The sequence below is a fragment of the Arctopsyche grandis genome, chromosome 5, assembly GCF_051622035.1.
Source record: "Arctopsyche grandis isolate Sample6627 chromosome 5, ASM5162203v2, whole genome shotgun sequence".
Classification (NCBI taxonomy): Eukaryota; Metazoa; Arthropoda; class Insecta; order Trichoptera; family Hydropsychidae; genus Arctopsyche; species Arctopsyche grandis.
In genome coordinates, this window is record NC_135359.1 from 32,453,865 (window position 1) to 32,476,603 (window position 22,739).

The 22,739-nt window shown below is 34.8% G+C and overlaps 1 protein-coding gene across 3 annotated transcripts; it reads right to left on the reverse strand.

The window, feature by feature from the left end:
- Nucleotides 1–1,994: 1,994 nt before the first annotated feature.
- On the reverse strand, nucleotides 1,995–21,689 carry Lipt2 (Lipoyl(octanoyl) transferase 2). Of its 3 annotated transcripts, none has more exons than XM_077431163.1 (5): nucleotides 21,644–21,689; nucleotides 21,414–21,518; nucleotides 2,783–3,075; nucleotides 2,511–2,723; nucleotides 1,995–2,442 (listed from the first exon to the last, which is right to left on the reverse strand). In XM_077431163.1, exons 3-5 carry the CDS (start codon nucleotides 2,970–2,972, stop codon nucleotides 2,120–2,122), a joined length of 726 nt encoding a protein of 241 aa, XP_077287289.1. In that variant the 5' UTR covers nucleotides 2,973–3,075; nucleotides 21,414–21,518; nucleotides 21,644–21,689; the 3' UTR covers nucleotides 1,995–2,119. The 3 variants fall into 3 exon arrangements, with proteins under 3 accessions (XP_077287289.1, XP_077287290.1, XP_077287288.1); XM_077431164.1 differs by having other exon boundaries at nucleotides 21,598–21,689; XM_077431162.1 differs by lacking the exons at nucleotides 21,414–21,518; nucleotides 21,644–21,689 and having other exon boundaries at nucleotides 2,783–3,142.
- Between the last annotated feature and the right edge of the window lie 1,050 nt (nucleotides 21,690–22,739).

Below are 22,739 nucleotides of genomic sequence, written 5' to 3' on the forward strand. Positions count from 1 at the left end.
ATTTAGATCTCTTATTAGGACAACGAATATTTATTGTATTAAATAATTAACACACTATTTATGCAGACAACAGGTTTTCTTTTGTGTATTTATAATATAATTGATTAATGAATGAGAATTTTACCGTATAGTTATTAACGGCATTAAAAAATAAGTACAATTCTGAATATTTTCACGTATTAGTCAAATTGAATTATAATATATATTCCTATGTTTCATTTTTTTATTATAATTATTTATTAAGGAATGCAAATAATAAATTATGTTATAATATACATACATATACGTGACTGCACAATACATATATTATATATTTATATAGAGCTAACGACAAAGTCTTAACAAAAGCTCTCTCTATTTATGGATATACATACATATATTATTATATAATATTATCCAAATTAGTTTATAAATAAATAAATTTAGTAATCGATATCTAAAAATTAATATATTTATTAAATTTGTTGTTAACTTTCAATTGGGTTTGTCTCTGAATGAATTTTGCGGCTTTTTTATAGGAACGCTTATGTAAACTCACAAATTCTTTTCTAATTTTATGTATTCGGATGTGGTTTCGATTTTTTGTACGAGCATAACGATATTAATTTGCTTCGAGTGTGCTATTTTCAAAAACCCAATTTGAGACTTGATCAACAGATCCTATTGTTAACTTTTTATTGCGTGCTAGGAATATTTGAAAAGCTATGAATTATATTCACGATTATTATGTGTACATAACGCATCGATTATAAATTTTGAATGTAATATGTATGTAGCTTTTCAATGTATTCCTAATATACATATGTAGTCCCTTGTAAAAAAATAAAGTAAAAGAAGAAGTGGAGTGCTTAGAATGCAACATATTTCAACATTTATATTGTTCTATCAATTAACAGGAGACAAGGGGAAAATATCTTATTTTTAAGACGTGATAATGTTTAAGAAATTATGCAACAAAATCTGTATTAAATTTTTATATACATTTAATAAACGAATTTTCTACAATAAAAGTTTTTTTTTAATACTGAATCATTGACTTCATTGAAATTTATCAAATATGCATTGGTTGAAAATTCAGTCACTCCATTGCGGTGTAAATTTATTTTATTTTTAACATATTAGCCATAGTAACATTACAGAGTACTCTAACGCGTCACTGTGGCCAGTCACACAATCATAATACAAATAAAGGTATACAAAACATCTGTGCTCGACGATAATTGATAAAATCAACCACGGGTGTTGTTCCACAACCACTCAACCAGTTCAGCGCAGCTTACATTAAACAAATAAATGAATATATACATTTATTCATACATATATCATATGATTAGATTATTTTTGTATATGTATAAGTACTAATAATTTTTCAAACATAGCCGGACATAAAATATAATAGTGACATCTATGTAGAATCAATAAAAATTTTGATACGCAGCAAATTTGCGAGAAATACATTATGTAGGTAGCATTTAATAAGGTTCAACAAATTCGAGATGCTAATAACTTGAATTTGGGTGAAACTGAGGGGGATAATACTGATTTATTGGATCCGTCACAAAAATTAAGCTAAAAAAAACGGGAAAGTCTAGCAGAAGATGGTCGATCTGTGTTTTTTAATAACCACAAGATCTCGCCAGCAGTATATTTGGACGGGACATGAACCCACTACCTACGGGACATGAACCAGTGCACTCCGTTGAGGCTGTATAGAGCACAATACATGATATCGTGGCCTTTTTCGCATCCCCTAAAAATATGATTCTTTATATCATATTGCTAAAGGAAACGGTGTTTTGAACTTGTATAAGGCAAAGGAAACCAGTAAGTAATTTTAGATTCCACTTCGGTATTGGTCTTGTGCCAAATCAGCAATTGAATGAGTCTATTTTTTAGCATATTTATAGATTGTAGGGGTGAATAAAAGAAATATATATTATTATATATACAACTTTGGATGATTCTTTCTATGACTAATATAATAAAACCAAAATTAGTTGACCAACATAAAATATATTACAAATCTGAATTATCTACATACATTAGTAAAAACTTAGTAGTAACACAATAAAATTTATTGAAACTTAACAAAATAATTCAACAACTAATTCAACGTCAATCATAATCGATTCGTTGCAACCAATTCATCTACATTTTCACCACACGGTGTCAATTTAATATTGAAAACTTCTTCGAAGCTCTTCAGAAACGTCGGTAAAGTATCTTCTATCGTCACCGTACTTCCAAGTTCATTAGACAATGACGTCACATCTTTACCCTCGATTCCACAAGGAACTATATGACTGAACCACTTCAGATCAGTACAACAATTCAGAGCCAGTCCATGAGTTGTGATACCTCGGGAGATGTGCACGCCCAATGCACATATTTTACTATTGCCTACCCATACTCCGGTGTGAGGAGATCTCTCAGCGACGATTCCTGAACAAAAAAACAATCATTGAAATTTTGGAAATACTAAAAATTTACTTTGATCACACTGAACGAACCTAATTTTTTGCACGTTTGTATGATGGTTTCTTCTAACCGGCACACGTACCATTTAACGCTCGGCTTAAAGTGCCTCAGATTCAATATTGGATAAGCGGTGAGTTGTCCCGGTCCGTGGAACGTTACCAACCCTCCACGATCTGTCCGATAATACTGTGCTCCTAGCGAAAGCAGTTTGGATTGTTCTGCAGCTGTTAGATAATCTCGTAGCCCTAAATTATATACACATTAAATAAATTTTACATTGCAAATATAAAATCGATTGTATTACCTGTTGTATATACAGGATCGTGCTCCATAACCAGTAATGTATTGTTTGTGATCTTTTTCTGTTCCAGAACAGAGTCCACTGTGACAGGTGCATCGTTGAAATTATGCCTTTTTGATAGCAGTTTTTGAATGTTATTTGATCTCTCATAAGTCACTTTTCCGAGATTCAAAAACTTTACAATATTGGTCATGTTATTGAGGTCATCTGTTGTTCAATATGCCAATTTAATTTTGCAGTTAAAGCATTGACAAATGCAATGTCAAGTTGTGGAGAAATGTCAAAATCTTCATAACCTAGAAGGAGTCGATAAAACAGTCTGCAGCTTTATCAACTTTTTTTTTGTTAATACATAGATGTCAGCTAAAAATAAAACTTTGTATGTAACTATAATTCACAGTAAATTAATTTATATTATTATCTACTAGTGGTTTTACCCGGCTTCGCTCAGTATTTGTAATATAAACCACTTAAACATGGCTAATCTAATAGAAAACATTTTATTAAATTTATTTGAATAGTTTTATTTTATTGGAATATTCATTTGTATTTTTATTACATTTAACGTCAAGGATTCTACGAACCAAAACTTACATACATATATACAAAGTCTCTTTCCAAATTATATATTAGTAGATGTATGTATTAATTTATAATAGAAAACATTTGTAATGATTTTAGTAAAATGTAAATGAATTTTTTAGTAGTTTTGATATTTTTACATAGATGTCACTGTAAACAATGCAATATTTTATAATTCATATGAAAATTTACATTTGTACAATTTTAAAGTAAACAATTAATTTACTTCAAATAAAGCACCCGTACACTTTTTGATTTAATATTTTTCAAATAAAATTATTTTCTACCTACATATTTTCATCGAACATTCCATTCATAAATGCACCTATCAAATATTAAATTTCAACTTCACGCCATTGGCAAATTAAATTCTGAAGCACGTGCAAAAAAAAAAAAAAATTGTCACGCGACACCTAGTTAATTTTCGATGAGACATTACATTCCCTCGTCGCAGTCGCACATTATTGTATTATATTTCAAGCCAGAATACGTATATCGTCCATTAAAAACGCATAAACGTAAAGCTCTCGACAAGCCAGTTCTCACGTGAATGAATTCTTAAACAAGACAGACTCGCACACAGACACACGTGTACAAATACGAATATACACGTGGTCGAACGACGCTTTCGAAATTGTATGCGAGTCCTAGAGGAGGGTCTAACTTCACTCCAGTACCGGTAAGAGTGCCTACCGAGCAGGTCGCTAGCACTGGGGGTTGGTAGCTTCAACCCCGTACGAAATTTTGTCGTGTGTAACCAAACACGTGTCAATATTTACACGCAATTTGTTCGCGTACCCTCTTTGGTTTTTCGACGTGACACTCACCTATGGAATATGTATGAGTGAATTTTTATTTCAAAGTGAATAAAAATAGATTAAAAGTGTGTAATGTGATACTTCTTGTGATGCATTAAAAAAGGTATGATTAATTTTTTTTGTATATTGAAAACTATTTGCTTATTTGTCATTGGTTTTTATGTAATAAAAAGTTCCATTTAATAGCGGAAAACATATATTTTAATAAAAAAAAACACTCCATACGTATGAAATATTTTTTGAGTATAAACGCATTGTTTACGTTTTAGTGTATGGTTGACAAAAGTAATGATCATATGTTTACAAGTCTTCTTAATCAGTCTGTCAAATTTAAATTTGATCGATTGATGAATGAATGTTGTCAGCTGTCATGACTTATTTTTCATAAAATTTCATCAAAAATGTACTGCAATAGAAAATTTTATAAAATGCCAAAACATACGATTTTATTTTAACCACAACATTGCCGTAAGCTCACCGGTGCGCGCTCCTTCGTATTTAAGGCTGGAAATTAATTTTGGTTTCTTCACAGCAACATCTAAGAAAATCCTGTGATACTAATGAAATTGAAAAAAGTCAATATTTTTCGTTAGTTTGGGATATATTCAAGAGGTAGTGTCAAGGGTTGGCACTAAACTCATAATAAAATAATCGAATCGGTTTCTACAAACGCGAAGCGATTTAGTGGTTAGTCAAATATTGCTCTGTATTTCTATTATCATTAGTGTTGTCAGACGTTGCATATGGATATTTACTGATCAAACCACTTGTATATCATTGTTTATAATCAAATTATCAAATTGAATACATTCGCATGTACTTTTCTACATTATGTACATCCATATGTTCTTATGAAACCACTTGTCCATTGTACTTGTACCCAGAGTTAATAAAATACCTGTCTTTTATCATATATGAATAGACGCACTTTAATGTATCTACCATTAGATTTGGTATGGCACTTTATGATACGGAAAGGGTCAAAGTTCATGTTTTTTCCAACATTCATCCATCCGAGCAACGCCAGGTGATCTAGCTATTAGTAAATATGATCAAATATAAGGTACTAAGCACATTTCAACAAAAGTATGGTGCAACTTGCATAATTGCGTAGATTTTTCTCTAATATTTTTCACCCCTAAAAAATCGAATATGTATATCACAATTTGGGAACCGTTGACGTATTCCAATACACGAGTGAAACGTGTGGGAAGGATTTAAAAATAATGCATACTTCGAAGAGCAATTATTTACGCCGACTTGTTAACGCTTTACACGATTTAATGCACCGCGTTAGTCACGGCATATAAATACGTATGCTACGTAATAATAAAATAATGAATATTTCTTGCGACTTTATCGTACCTACCCAGTTATAATTGAAAGATTAGACGAGCAGGGGGATGGGGAGGGGTATATTACATTTGTGTGTATCACGTGATGAATAAGTCGGGGGAAACATTGAAACCGTATTATATAATATAAACGGGAGAATTTGAGGGGTCATAATATTTTTACTATTTTATTGTGTGTTCACCTTTTAAAATTGCTGTCGGGTAGGAAAAGAAACGTTTTAACTCGTTCTGAGGGTGAATTTAACGCGCTGAATTAAAGTGTGACTTTTATTTTTTGTGTTGATTAGGATGTCAAGCGTGTACGACTACCATTATGCGCACACTCAAAGTGCATATATATATTATTATGTATGTATGTATGTGCTTTGAAAATTTAAATTATTTATTACTCGCCGAATTGCACGGCGTCGCCTAGGCGGGTGGAAAATATTGTGACGTGGACGTGTAGATGGGTTTCTGAGATTGGAGTGAAAGACGCAGGGAGTATGGTAGAGTTGGTTTATTGTTCTTGATCCGTCGGCCAATTAACTCTGAATGAAGCACCGAACAAATCCCCCTGATTATGTATACACAGACATTGGTCGATGGGTCGCGAGACCTTATTGGCTGTTGTATACAGCTTGTTCATTGGTCGAGGCCTTTTTAGCGTGAACGTGCGATCAGGCGACTAGTGATGGTAAACCAGCGGTCCACCAGCACTACTTACCTAATATCTAAGTTACAATATAAAAGGTAAAAATAATTGTATTAAAAATTAGTGTCATAAAATAGTATGCCAAATTAGGTAGTTGAAAACTGTAGATTTACGTAGCGGACAAAAAAACTTCCTTAAATATTAGACTATCCAGGGATGCCAAGGTGAAATAAAGTTGAAAAAAAAACTCTTAAATGCACGGACTGTTCTGTTCATCAAGTACCATTCTGTTACCAGACTGTTCATTTAAGGGAGTGTTCATTAACACTTTGAGTGCTGACGTCTTTTCTGTTGAAAGTCCGCCACGCTGAAAATTTCGCCAACATTTCCAACTAGAATTATTTAGAAATCCAATAGAAAGCAGGTATAAAAACCCTAGATAACTACCGCCGAGGACTTCGAGTTTTGTAAAGGTGTGTTTAGACTTTCGACTCTCTAATATATCTTGCAATAATATGAAATAAACAAAATAAGTCTATTAATGAATGTATTTTTCCAAAACTAGTTCCATCTTCTTCATTGTTGTTAAAATGTAATGCTCCCAATCTAAATGCCAAGCCACAATCTAAAATAATCAGCAGTTAGGGATTTCCATCGGGTAATTCTGCTCTAGTTATAAATTCAGAAATTCCGGTGGAAACCAGTCTTTATAAACGTTGACAAATTAATGACACGGATTACACGACCCATGTTCAATGCGTTTTTTTTCAATGCTACCTGGAAAAGCTTAGCGGGTCGTATTCTTGTTTAATTTACACATGCTCAAAATACAACGCCTATCGGCATTTTTCAGGCTCATGGACTTGTTGGCAAAACGCTGATCGTTACGCGTTTTTAAGTCGTTACGAAGATTTATCAAATATTTCTTTTTCTCATTTAAAAAATTAAAATTAGACCATAGTGGTTTAACACAATGAATTCTACGCCATGCACATGCTCGTGATTTCCAGCTGGGAAGGGCGTTAATTCGTATGATTTTATTATTTCGACAAGTTTCCCCTACATTTCTTCAAATATGTTCATGCTCAAAATAAAACAAGGATAAAATATTACTGAAAACACTGAAAACAGGGTTGATTTTTGAACTGGGCGCCGTAGAATAGATCAGGCGTGCTATCGGTTTTTTAACATGTGCAAAACTTTATCTATCTATCCGCGTACTTCTATGTGTGTCTGTGCCTTAAAGGTTAGAAATACAAGGACAAAATTTAATAGAAAAATAATTCAATAATACATGAAAATGACATATTTGGCCAAAAATCAATATATATCGTGTATTACATTACATGAAGCTAGACGCCAAATTTGAAATTTATATATACATATGAGAGTTAAAACTATAAATATTTAAATATTAGAGATAACGAGAACCTATAGAGCAAATTTTATAAAATATAGAGTGAATTATAGGCGCTTAAACAATTAAAATCTGAAATAGCATATCAAGGCGAAAAGGTTGAAGATAGATTATGGTAGCCTTACGTACCGTTATAAACGTCACCGTATCCGAGATTCTGGATATTTGTTACGCATTGTATACGATATTTATCTCCAACGTAATGGCAGACGATACATTTACGTATATTGATGACCAAAATGAGCAATATGGCAAAGTATGAAAACGATCGGATAAGAGATAAAAATGACCACTGACACGAAAGCCATGTTTTTGATTTTTAAGTGCTTTTTATTATTACGAAATTATGTTCACAATACATCTTATATCTATTTTAATAGCTACTGATCTACTGATCATTTTCTATTTTACAATTTTAATTTAATTTAGTTAGTAATCACAGTATTATATTATTCTAATGTTAATCTAAAGCATAATAGGAAAAAGAGCTCAAAAACCTATTTACAATCCTTAACACGAAAGCCATGTGAAACGTAAAGGAGGTATGAAAAAAATAGAAATGAATCTAATCAATGCCAGATGGAGAGCAAGCAATGCTCTTTCATTGAAAAGGCATTTCTTTCATAAACGAACGGTTTATGAAAGAAAATAATAAAATTTTAAGTTTGTTAAGTACCATATAAATAAAAGAAAAACTTTGTGCAAGTGTGTTTAAACATCCGCTATACAATTCCATATTTTTCAATATACAAAAACTGCATAGTTTACTGTTAACTTAGACGTAAACGTGTTTTAAAATGGCTCGGAGCCCGGGATCGAAGGGCTCCCATGAAAAAAAAATACCCGAGCATCGCCGAGCAAGTGCGTTAGGGCCGGGCCGCACCGTGCGACTTGCGAGCGACTTGGTTGAGGGCGACCAGACCAATACATGCAGGTAGATGGAACATGCCACACCCGTCAACTTGTTTGTCGCACACATTTCCATACATTTTTTCGTGTCGTGCAACAAGTCGGCCGACAAAGTTGCACGGTACGGCCCGGCCCTTAATTCGCTAACTAATTTTAATATTGGAGAATTGTATTTCAGAAAAGGTAGGAGGCCGTTCAAAATTTGTATCCACTAGAGAAATGCTGGGCGTAGCCCGGAAATGCCCGGCTTTGCCGCGCAACGCCGTCTAATATGATAATAGTGCCAGGTTCATTCACTGAAATCCCGTCTATTTCGAGCTGAACGTTTTGGGATGTTGTTTTATTTCTAAGCCGAAGGATTAACGAGCGTCAATAATGAAAGATACATCCTTGACTTACCGGGACTAAATCGATCGCTTGAGACACAAATATTTTAACGACCTCTTAATGGCTGTTGGGGTGAGATTTGTGAGAGAATTTTAAACGAGAGGGGATGCTCGACTTTAAAAATAATAATAATGGTATAACACACGAGGGTGGGTTAGTAATTATATTCGATGTGTTTTAATTTGTTTTCAGTTGGCTGCATTGCTTTATGTACACTTCACATGCGGTGAGGGTTTGAGTTTGATTGATCAAACCTCATGTTTTAGTTGTCTGTGCTTTGCAGACTGGCAGATTTACTATTCGATCCTGCGTGAAGGTCTGAAAGATTTATTCGATAATTAATCATCCATTTCAGATATTCTGATCATTAATTTTTCAATTCTTTCCACTTCAAAAAAGAACAAATAGAAAAAAACATGTCGAAATTACAATAGAATATGCAACTTCAAGATTGTATTATTGTTTATGTATTGTATATGTAGATATTTTGCATTAACCCTCCCTCACCGAAGTGGGATATGCAAGTGCCCCAATTTTTACGTTTTTCGTAATAACTATGTGGTTTCCAAAGCTATACACACTATATTTCTTGTATTCCTAGAATTAACTACCAAAAGTTTATTTTAATAGATTTTGTATGATTTAGAAAAGGGGTACATTGTAAAAAAAATACATTTATACATTTCTAAGTTCCAAAGTATGATTTAAAGGCGGTAGCGATAAGTCATGTTTTTGACTGTTCGCTTGCATATGCTTGTTGATCGGTGAATCAATGCGAGAGAAAGAGACAGCTATATTTTCGTAAGCTATTGTTTTCGTCGGTTTTGGCGCGTGGCTATTGAGTCATGCAGTCGCCTGTTGGCCTTACTATTTGCGTTTGCATATTGATGCTTGTCGTTATTTTTTAATACAAAAATAGTCAAATATATGCTATAGGACTAAAACTTTTTATGTTGATGTATAAAATGATTAATAATTGAATCCATTTGTATTGAGAAAAGCTGTATTTTGATTAAAACATACTGGGGTCTTACTCGATGTACAAGGCTTCAACTTAATTTATAATAAATATAAGGAAGGCTCTTCCAGAATTGAAATTACATATATGGTAAATGTGAGTCATCACAATGACAGGATAGATACCGGTAAGGAATATCCATATTTAGATGTGCGCTTGCATTCTAACTGACTCGGACAGTGTCCTCTGCAAACCCGGTCGACCCCCTACGGCTCTTCACAGCTCAATTCAAGCGCACGTCCAGCTCTATCTGTGTATGCCTTAAAGCAAGTATCATAAAAGGAAAGGAAAAGTATGTAGATCCAGTGATTAAGCTACCTACAATGAACGTCCTACATCATTTACAACATAGCTCAGCGTTTATATCCTGGCCTGGTGTTGCTGGCCAAATTTTGGATATATGTGGCCCAACGTCGATCGTTTCCTATCAGAGTTTGCTAATTTATCTGATTTTCATTGAAATGGTTCCACCAAATTGGCAAAAACTTTCCTTTCTTTCAGGAGAATAAGGAGATCCACGCACTGTCAGTGCTCCGTCCAGAATGCCTTGGTATGGTACCTGCTTATAAAGGGCAGGTCGCTCACTGCATCTTCCTTGACGCGTTTGTTTACCTATTGTTAGAGTCACGTACTAGATACGCAGTCCCACGGTCTCGGCATGCAGTCCCACGATTTCGTGCTGTCAGTTCTGAGAACTGTAGCGGGAAGTCACCGAATGCCGTTACAGACCACTAAGTCAATTCGGGGATCTCCATTGTTAGTAGACTGCACTTAAGCCAACCAATTAAAACGGCGGCTCCTTTTAGCATATGCAACAATATTTATGTATAAAAATATAGTGAGACCCCCCACCATTTATTTTTCTTTTAAATACATACAAACGATCTTGGTATCTCATACTTGGTATTATCGGAATATTTTCACCGCGTCTCGTCGCGCTGTGTCGCTTCACTGAGCACGCAGATTTATTACATACTGGACTATAGATACTTGGCACATAAAGTGGACCAAGATGGCGAACGAATGGGGGGGGCCTATTAACGACTGCGAATTTTCCTACGCCATTTGTCACTTGTAGGGTCGTTTCCGCCACATTATGCCCGCGAAAGGGTTGATATATCTCGGCCATACATCTGCGAGGTCACTCGATACCCGGTCCACGCCCGGAAAATAATAAAAACCCCTTACATACAACCCCTACGTGTTGCGGGGCTTTAATTCCCCCCCCCCCTCACCCGCCCTGACTCCCCATAAAAACCACTTCCGTAATGGGGGTTCAATTATATACACATACACCATCGATTTTGTCCGGACGTAAACAATACGTCAATTCTATTACCTTTCATGTTGTAAATAATGTATAGTCACGATGGGTGGTAGCATACATGACGAGAGGTGTATATTTACAAGGCTAAGAATTTCGATTTCTGAGAATGTACATATCTAAAAACCAATTCGGATGAATATGTGGTATGTAGGAGCGGAATGAGAATCGTATCGTTTATTTATTTATTTTTATTAAATTTTATACCAGGAAGGCCTTACAGGTAAACCCGAATTCGCCTTCCTGGTCAATTACAAACAATACAGCATTTTTATTATACAAGTCGCTGAATTACGAGACACTAAAAAATTGGCAAATTAACGAGACATCTATGAATTGTACGTGCATTTTATTGTACATTATACATACTCAAATAGTGGTGACATAGTAGGTAGGAAGGATTTTAGCCAATTTTTAATCGATAACCGTTTCAACAATTAAATCAGAGAAAATTGGCAAACTCTGATAGGAAACGATTGACCTGGAGTCACAAATATCTAGTTCTGACGAGCAGCACTACATATATACTCCAATCGAGGTCAGCTCATGGGATTGAACCCGGCGCCTCTCGGTGTTAGGCAGAAGCTTAACGACCGAGCTATGCTGCTGGCATTCTTTATTCGACAGAAGCACTTTTATAAATGGAATTTCCAATATGAACTGGTGAATTTATCGTCAATGGCGCCCCCCCCCCCCCCTACACTTTTTCAACTTTCACATTATAAATGCCTAGTAATTAATATGTACTTTATTTTTTATTTTTATTTCAATTAATCATGATTGCTCCAAAGCGGCGAGTGTGCTAAACAGATTAATACTCGATAAATTATATATTAAATTCATACATATACAGGTCAGACATTACAAACATCGTAAACAATACGATCAATAACATTTTTCATGTAACAATACGAATTTTTACATTCACTAATCATCCACAGAGACATCTGGAGAGAAATCTGGCGACACCTGAGATATAACAATAACTCAAGAAGCCCATTTTACAGGAACCGTTTCAATGAAAATCAGAAAAATTACCAAATTCTGATAAGAAACGATCGACCTCGACAAACCAAGGTCTGGCCAACAACGAGACTCTAGTGGGAATCGAACCCGTGACACCTTGCACGAAAGAATACAACACTCAACACTAGACTACGCGGCTGGTTACTACTTACACTGAGAAACAAAAAAAATCACGTTTTTTACTTAACGTATCGGAGACTAATCAATCTTTACTAAGTTTAACCCACTAAATTCGAATAAAACAATGATTTTACTGGCTTGTTCTCGTTTAAGAGATATGAGCGTTTAAAAAAATAGGCAATTTTTACAGATTTATTGACTAGTTCCTGTTCCGGCAAGTTTTTTGTTACTCTGTGCCACTTGCTTGTAGCATGTGGAGACATCGTACGTGCCCCTACCCCTTAAGAGTGTTGTATCATTGAGAAGAAAAGTTCTGGGTAGCACCTGATTTGAAAAAAACAGTTCATAGACATCGAAAGGATTAACAGTGGGTTTCCACGTGTCTGGTTACGCACCAGTTTGTATATTCTGGCGTTTCCATTGAGTAAACCGAGTCGAGCCGCACTGTTGTGTGTACACTTGGTTATTTTCGAGTGATGCAAAACGTAAACAGCATCTGGACCGGTCCAGAGAGAGAGAGAGAGAGGAGCGTTCCGGTAATTGAATACCTCATTGGGAGCCAAGTTTAGATTTATCCTATGCGGAGGAAGCAATGTCTAACCCCATGAACTGAACCATCAGGCCCGATGCCTAAAAATAATATAATGGACGAACTTTCCCTCTAATAGGGGACACGTGTGCTAAGTAGGAAACGGCTTCTCGAACATCTGAGACATTTGTTATCGTTACCCAGAATTCCTAGACGCTAGTCGAATTTCATTATTAATTTATGGTCCAACCTCCTTCGGAATAAATGTCGTTGCAGAAGTTTTTTCTTCGGATATGTCTAATTCGCAAGTACTCATACTAGTATAAGCAGGGCCGTAGACAGAAAATCCGAGCCCGGTGCAAATTTGTGGTGGAAAAGCAAGTACATAGTAGGTAATAATTTATTGAATTTGGGATGATTTTTTTCTGTGGGAGCTTTTTAAAATGTCTCTATATACATATAAAATGGGTTATGATGGGGATGATGGTTTGGGTTAAAATAATCAACATAGAAAACAGTTCAACAATAAAAATGAATTCGTAAACGACAAATATTATTAATTTAAAAACTACCTTTGAAATATTCTAAATCCAGTCTACCGTTCGCAATTATACAGCAAAATTTTAACATGTTTGAATAACGTATTTTCCTAAAGTCGAAAGACTAACGGATATTTTTATGGATTAAAAACAATCGTCTATTAGTATATTTCTGTTGAATTATTCTAGAAATAGCACTTGTATCACATTTGCAATTTAAAGTTAAAAGTTTCATAGCAAATTTGCAAATAGGTAAATGTGAAAGATTTTTTATCTTTATTATCGATGTAAAAATGCACTAATCTCGTACTTTTAAATGTCCGCTTGTTACCTACTTGAATCGACTAAGGGCTATTTTACTAATTTGTTTCGGATATTGTGACGAGGGAACTGACCATTCTGAACACCAGAACGGATCTTTCCCTAAATTTAATTATGCCATAAAAAGTAGATAAAATCCTTACCAATTTGTTTAGTGTCCAAAAATCCCTAAAAGTAATGGCCAAATAATGCTTTTATACTTTTGCTAAAAATGTACATATTATTTGCGTGGGCCCTGGGCCCCCTTTGAAAACCGGGCCCCGGGTTATTTCGTCGGCCCTTGAGTGTAGGTACCCAGAATTTGTACCCAAAATGTTTTTAAGTGAGTAAAATAAAAGTAGCAGACGTATCCGAAATTGAAATAGTGAAACTTTTTGATGAAATATCGGAAATCTCAATTGGGGCACGTATTTAGAACGTCTGAAGAAAGGATCAAAAGGGAGGACGACACATAAAGGGTTAGAAAAATCAAATGAGCTGGATTTGTAAAAGGATTTCAAAGTAGAAGGTTATTTTGGAAGAATCTGGATATACAATTGAAAATCTACATACATACATATATCGTGAAGTGTGGTTGATGAAATTAGAATAACAATCAAATGTAGTTTATTTTTAAGTGTGATCGGTTGATGATGATCCTTCCTCTTGTTTCTTCCATCCCATACATTGTTTGTCATCCTACAAAATTAAAATTTTTAATGCAATTACTATTTCTGCTATTTCTTTCGTAGATACCCACCATAGCGATTCGTCCAATTTGACTTGAGTTTTAATTAGTTACAGGATGTAAACTTAAGCAAACGATAAGTTGAGGTAGATTTTAAAAATCATAGTCTTAAAATGGTTTGAGAATTATGAACAAAATACAGCATGGTAATAATATAACGCATTTATGTAGCTTAACCTAAAGTAAAATACCACGCAGAAAATGAGAGATTATAAAAATGGAAAATTGAGGGAAGGGGGAGTTTGCCATAAAGTTTTAAGGGGTGTGTGTGTGTGTGTGCAAAGTCGGCAACCCTCAAATAATTTTATTTGTTTGTACGGTAATTTATGCATTTTTGTGAGACAGAAAGCAGCCGCCGTGCACTGCCAGGTGCCACTTTTATGTTCCTACTTGCTATACTTTCGTAATGGTCTATTTGTGTAGCAGACTCACAAACTGAGATGTATGTACCTTTTTTTACGTACGTATTTCCCGGATTTAAAATCTCAGAGCGTTTGCAAATTGGCGTTCAATACGAATGCGATGTTGTGTCGTTGTTTCAAACGAAAGCCTGAAACCCGAGATTGGTGTATATAATAAAATGTTATCGCCGTTATTATCAGAATTAATATTTTATTTTATTTTTACATAGATATATACCAGGATGGCCTAACAGGTAAACCCCAATGCGCCAACCTAGAAAATTAATTGCAAACATTGCAGAATTTTTTATTACATAAATCGCTGTATTTCGAGAGGCTGAAGAACACGAAATTAATTCATTAATCCATAGAGGCATCTATGGATTTAGACTTGTGCATAATTTTTTACATATTGTACATAGCGGGTAGGATGGTTTTTGTCAATTTGATGGAGGAACTGTTTCAACAATGAAATCAGATAAATTGGCAAACTCTGTTAGGAAACTTGGAAAGGACTTGAGTCACAAACATACAAGTCTGACCATCAGCATTAAAGATTAGCACGGGATCTAACCCGTTAACCTACCTAATTAGTTGCCCTACCAAATTACATAGCCATAGCCATACTGATGGCTATGTAATTTGGTAGGGCAACTAATATCGACATTCCAATTTTAAAATGTTCAAATTCCACTATTTGAACTTCCCGAATTCTGTGAATTACTTAAACCTCTGTATTCCCAGAATTTTTTGAATTCCATTATCTGAAATACATTTTCTGACTTAAATCCTCTGAATTACTTTTTTTGGATTACATTTTCTGACTTAAATCCTCTGAATTACTTTTTTGGATTACATTTTCCGAGTTCTCTGATTTAAGAGACATCTTTGACTTTTGAGAATTCCGAGTTCACAGAAATCGAATTCTGAATGCAAATTCTCGGCCAGGTAAGCCAAACCATATGCTAAATCTTTTCTTTCAAATCATTCCATGATTGGGCTTTTATTTATTTCAGAATAATCGAAAAAGTTTTCCCTAGTTTTTATAAGTGCTTACAATTTGGACTGTTGATAGCATTCTTAGATATCGTCCTTCTGTATGATATCACCATCATTTTCAGCCATTCATCATTCATTGTTGAATGAAGGACTCCCCAACCTGCTTCCACTCGTCCCTGTGTCACGCAACCTTAATTCTTCTCATCCTACCATAGATCTAGAATATACTAGATCCGCCCTCACGTGTTATACTTGTCTCCCTTTTGGCGCATGCAAAATACATGGCGCATGCACAGTTTCTCTTAGTAGGTAGGTAGGTACCGCTGCGTCGTAGGGTAAAAAACCCAACTTCCCCGGTAGTTAAACCCCCCGCACCCCTCAGTTAGTGAAGACAAGATCTCCGACCAAAATAACACGTCTGGAGCCCATCTAGTGTATTATACATCAATGCATCCTACACATTTTTGTAATTTCGTCTACCCATCTTTCTTGTGGTCTTCCTTTTACATTCTCTCGGGTTCCATTCTAGCACTTCTTTCGACCGATCTTCAGTCGATCTGGTTTTAATAACCATGATCTTGCCAGCAGCAATAAGCGTTTTCATAATCATCTAGAAAATCGAATACATTTTCCAATTCCTCCTGGGATTTGATCCCACGACTTCTCTACTGGTAAGCAATAAATATTTTAACAAGTGAGCTAGGCTGTGGTTAATTTTCATCATTTAAAATCATTCACCTTTCATTTCTGGATGAAGGTCTCTCCAACAATCTCACCCATCCCACCCCACACATTTTTTCTAATTTCATACATCCATCTTCCTTGCGGCCTTCCTTAAACTTTTTGTAATTCTCTGGAGTACCATTTGATCACTTCTTTCGTCTATTCTTCTAGCTACGTGATCCGCACATTGCCATTTCAATCTCTTCACTGTCTCTCAACTATATCCACCACCCTTGTCATACTTCTCACCCACGTATTCCGCTTGCATTCTGTCCTCGTTATGTCGAGCATACAGCATTCCATTCTTCCGGTATAATAAATATGTGTACATATATTTGTATTATTATCTCATTTATTTAATTTTTTTTAAATACCTAGATTCAGAGAACTGCTTCCGATAAGTTAATTACTTTTATGGCTGTTGACAAACTTTTTTCTATGTTGTTGGAGAGTATTTGTCTCCAGGTCTTTTGCATATTTTTTTCTAATCACTGATCGCCTGAAATCACGAGAATTAAACCACGATGTCAAATTGAAATGTCACGTATTATTAAATGGAAAAGTCTGATATGTGCAGTTGGCCATTTTGAATCCAATATACATATGATGGCAGTAAAAGATTTAATATTTCTCATAGGATTCGAAATAGAATCTCACAAGAGCTGATGCAGTTCGAGCATACGTGGATAGATAGGCTCTATTTGAACTCAATGCAGTTTGGGATATTAGGTAAGGCGACCCTCTTGCGTCTCGCTCACACTTTAGGGGAGTCGCACGCGCTAGAAAGAGACAAATGCTATATAAGGGGCGAGCGACGAACCGTGAAGCGGGTAGCGTAGGGTTTTTTTGTCGGTCACTCATTTTGTACCCTATTGTGATAAGGGCCAAATATGTCACCGTATATCATTACGCCTCGTCGACGTTCTATTGTGTTTTATTTCTGTCTGGAATAGAAATAAAGCGGCTCTTTCATAATAAGCTCGAATTCTCGCAGTGATGAGCTTTCACGTGTCGACGCTTTTTGACGGCAATTTCCTTCGTTTGTACAGATTTTTCCTTTTTTTTTTTTACACAAAATGTGTGGACGTTATTGAAAAAATTTGCTTTTCATGTTTTATTTATAGATGAAAGATGATATGTCTCGTATTTTTTAATGATAGAATCCATTAAAGATACATTGAAAGCATAGTTCATGGCAAGTAATAATTTGTCGTTGCCTCAAGACGAAACCTATGGCCAAATTAGTACGTATGTACTTTATATAAATCAACGTTATTATTATAAATTTGAAATTATCTTCAAATAATGGTGACAAATGGAACCGTTTGGTTTGTAACCGTCTCAACAATGAAATCATATAAATGAGCAAACTCTGATAGGAAATGATCGACCTGGAGGCACATACATATGTATATCCATGGTCTGGCCAGCAACAACAGATCAGGCATTGAACCCTTCAGTTGATAGCATTATACGCTGAGCTATGTTGCTGGCTGATCGTTCACCAGAGAGGCTGAGGTTTTGAATCCCAACCGAAATTGAAAAATGGTAGATGGAAAGATTTGGATAATTATGAAATTATCAACCGTCCCTTTTTAGAATTTATCAATTTAATCAATTGAAATCAATTGTTGTGACGGTTCTAATGAAATCGGCATCCCTCTGTTTCGCAAATTGGGTTGCTTCAAAATTAATTGATTGTTGCAAGCATTCATATGTTTGCCGTTTGTTATTAATATATGTATTAATAACAAAACGTTTGTTATTAACATTGCATAATTTGTTTGTGTATTTACAAGCATATATTCATAATGTCAATTCGAGGTGACCTACATTTTTTTACAATGTTTATCAATATTTTTTTTAAAACTAGGCACTTCACTCTTTTGAGTGGAAATAATTTGATTCGCGGTTGCAAAGATAAGGTGATTTAAAATCGGGTCCATGTTTTCGAAACACGCTGTGTAACGTGAAACTAGGGTTGCTAAGTGTCATGGACAAAAAAAGAGAACATATGTATAACAAAAAAATGTTTATTTTCTTTATGAAATAAGTTCTTTAAGGTACCAAAAATACTATTATTTTACAAGGTTGCACCAGTACAGGAAAGATTATATATATAAAGCTAAGAATCATAATGTATATTTTTATGTAGTATCAAAATCATTTTTAAAACAAATGTATGCAAAGTCCAATTATCTCAAACGAAATATTATATGATTTATTCTACTTTCATAATAGCCGGACCATAAATATGTAGTTAGGAACATGCGCTTAAAAATTGGTTGTTGAATTTAATCATCTTCATTCTCACTCTCAATTTTATCATCCCAGTTGCTGTATTTATTTACACTGCTAATTTGGTGCGTAAGTTTTTCGTTTTCTTTTATTTCTTTATAAAATTCTAAACATGAAATATTTGTAATTATATACTACGCTTAAAATACCCCGGACAGTAGAAATTTTCTACTTATTTCTTTTTTTTAGTGTACTGATCATGGAAAATATTATAGTAAAAGTCAATACGTGTATACACTCAGGGTTGCCAGGTTGCCTCGCCTCTCCACTCACGTCATATCTTGTAGGTTTTAGGCATCATATTGTTGTCAATTGACGATTGTGCACAGACAATCCTAAATAATTTTAGTATCAGTCGTATTTGAAGCTTGGTGGTCGACGTATGTCCAATAAAAACTTCTCTGTTTGTTTATATTACTCGCAAGATGGGCTAGCATCGGCAAAAATTGCACAATGCATTCAAAAACACACAATAAACAACATGGGATACATTTTTATAAGTAAATTGATCCGATTGTATTCCGTGCGTTGTAGCGTATTTATAGACACGTGCCGCGTAATATTGACAACAATTATTTATTCGTAAGGGCCCTTCTATTATTATTACATTTCTTTCGTACAGACTGCGTGAAATTATTGTCAAAATTGAAAAAGAGGACATTATCGGTATTATATTTAAAAAAATAGAGAACAAAAGAATTGTGTTAAAAAGAGAACATGTTCTTTTAAAAAAAGATCTGTTGGCAACCCTACGTGAAATACACACAATATGTAATTAATTTTCAAATGTTTAAACGTTCTCGAACGTCCAAAGCGCCAACAATCCAAAGACACCAAATTTTCAAGAACCAAAATTTAAACCGCCGAAGATACTATACTAGCTGTAAAATCGCTTAGAACGCAATCCCATAGCCGAATCCTCCGATCCCAACTTTTTAAAATGAACACGTGACGCGCTTTGAAAATAGGCGTCTGCTTCGCGCACCCTCTAGCGGCCAACTCGACAAGCTCACCTGTCAAAAGTGCGTTAACCTCACCCGCAAAAAGACAAAACAAACAACAAAATCCACAATCGCATCATCAAATTAACCCCTCAACGGTCATCTTGTCGCCGCTATCGAGTATTGTGCATGTAATAAAGTATACACGAGCTTATCTAAATTGCCGCAAATCTCGTCTCACTCCCCCTATTCTCCTCTCAACCTTTTCATCGCGTCGCCCCATCTCTCGCGATCGATTTAACACTGCAACATTGTACATGATACATATATACTGCTTTTGCAAAGTTTTGCGTTCGTATGGGGATGCAAACTAAGGCCGAATGCGGTGCTGAGTTGACTTTTTCTTAAATACAATACTAAAATACAACTAAGAACACTGTTCGACACGAAAAATGGTTCAAAGACGAGATATGACTTTTCTTATAGATCTATGCCCAGTGAACACGAATCTGGTAATAAAAAATGTTGATTGACTCGAGATTTGAAGATATGTGTTTTTTAAATCGCGCGATTTTACTATATCTTGATGTTGTTCGGTCGATGTCTCAAAATCTGTCAATTTCCTGTTCAAAATGAATATTGGAATCTATAGTCGGGTATTTTATCTTTCATTTGTAGTACTTTTCAGCTTTCAAAGCTCTCTAAGTAGTCGTCCAGTTCAAATCAAAAGTCAAAAGTACGTATTTTCATTTGGGATTTTTTCCCACTGTTAAATACTATTTTATATTGAGTGTTTTCTATTAAAATGTTTATTGGGATAGTGTTCTGGCCACAATATTTTTTGTTTTCGTTTAAAAGCCAGCAGCATAGCTTGGTCGTTAAGCCTCTGCTTAGCGTCAAGAAGGCGCCGGGTTCAATCCCTGAGCCCGGGTCTCGAATTAAAATTAATTTTTCAGAGTATGCTGTTGGTCAGACCTGGATTTGGGACTCCAGGTTGATCGTTTCCTATCAGAGTTTGCTAATTTTCTCTGATTTCATTGTTGAAACGGTTCCCGGAAAAAAAAATTGGCTAAAATTCTTCCTACCTACTATGTCATCACTATTTGAAGTTTGATTGATGTACAATAAAATTTATGTACAATTCATAGATGTCTCGTTAATTTGCCAATGTTTTAGTGTCTCGCAATTCAACGACTTGTAATAAAAATGCTGCATTTGTATTTGTAATCGGCCAGGAAGGCGCATTGGGATTTACCTGTAAGGCCTTTCTGGTATACATACATACATATATGTAAAAAAATAAATAAATAAAATAAAAGGGTTAATTGGAAGTGTGCTGAATTTTAAATTGGTAAAATTGCGAGCTAAAAGCTCGTACTAGTATTTACTCGTATTTACACGAATCTGAAATGAATTAATAGGGATAATATATTAAATTGTCTTTATATGAGAATTAAATAAAATTCCACTTTCATATCACATTTCGACTATTCCTGTGGATTAATAACAAAAATTCAAGGTATATTAAAGATAAATGCATATAGTATTTGCATGACATTTACTCACATCGCTGTCGTATCCTCCCAAAACTAAAATTGTAAACGGGTCACTTTTGTGATCTTTATTCTATATTTGAGTGTTTTCCGAGTTAAAGAGTGCCGGTCTGTACGTCTGAAATATTCAAAAGTAATTTTACAACATATTTATTAACCAATTAGAGCCACTTAAACGTACTACCTTCAGACAATACCAAAACTACAACTATCAGTAAAATCAAGAAACGTTTAATAGTATACATTGTGTTTAGATGAGTCTTATTTCGTCCGAAATACACATAGCACTGATTAAATTTTATACATTTAAATGATAAATTCTTATCTGACCTTTATTTTTAATGTTCAGATTCGGTTCAGTACAAATAGCACTATCATAACAAAAATAATTTATTATACTTACTAGTGGTCTTGTCTAGTGTACACATTCATTCAATTGTCAGATGACAGACTGTTGCTGTGACGTACTAAGTACGCTTAGGGCAAAAACACACAGCAAGGAACGTGGCACATGGTTTTTTTTTAGATATTTTTAAACATGCGAAAAAAATGAGGCATATTCATGGCAAGTCCTGCACACCCCGCTCCAAAATGACCCTCTGGAGCGTTTTCGGTAAAATTTTATCCTTGTATTTACCCTTTCTTGACGGCGTATCTTATATTTGAAAAAATGTAGGAGAACCCCACAGCGGGGATCCAAGCACACGACGTACCGTTCTTCCCCGTGTGTTTTCGTCCTTATTCTTTAATTTATATACATAGATGGGCTGTTGAAGTAAGACTCTCCGAAAAAAGATTTGATACACCTGATTGCAGTCTCTTTTGAAGTCAAACCTTTTAAATTTTGGCGTCGCGTGACGTCAAATCCCCGATAGAGTATTTTCGCATTAGTATGATTCACCAGGCGCGTACCGAAATTAATTGCCCGGCCGATTGTGATCTTTGAAATCGTATGAAAACGTCCTAATGGCTTCGATACTAATCGCATAGGTGGTACGATGAATAAAATAGTCATTTGTCCACATCAAACTTAATATATGTTTATGTGTATGTATATATGTATTCATGGCATAATGTCATATTACTTCTTATAGGGCGATTAATTAAAAATGTTGCGAAAATAATATGTTAGCATGTAAGGTTCTAAATATAACGCTATGCAAAAGCTTGAAAACCGTGTGGAGTAAAATTAATACTTCCGGTAAGGTAAAAATATTTTAAAAATACTAGTACATATATAAAATTCATCAAACTTATCATACATGTCAAAAAGTTTCATTTCAATCCGCTGAGCGGTTTAGGAGATAATTGTCTCTAAAAGTTTATAAAAAAACAGGAG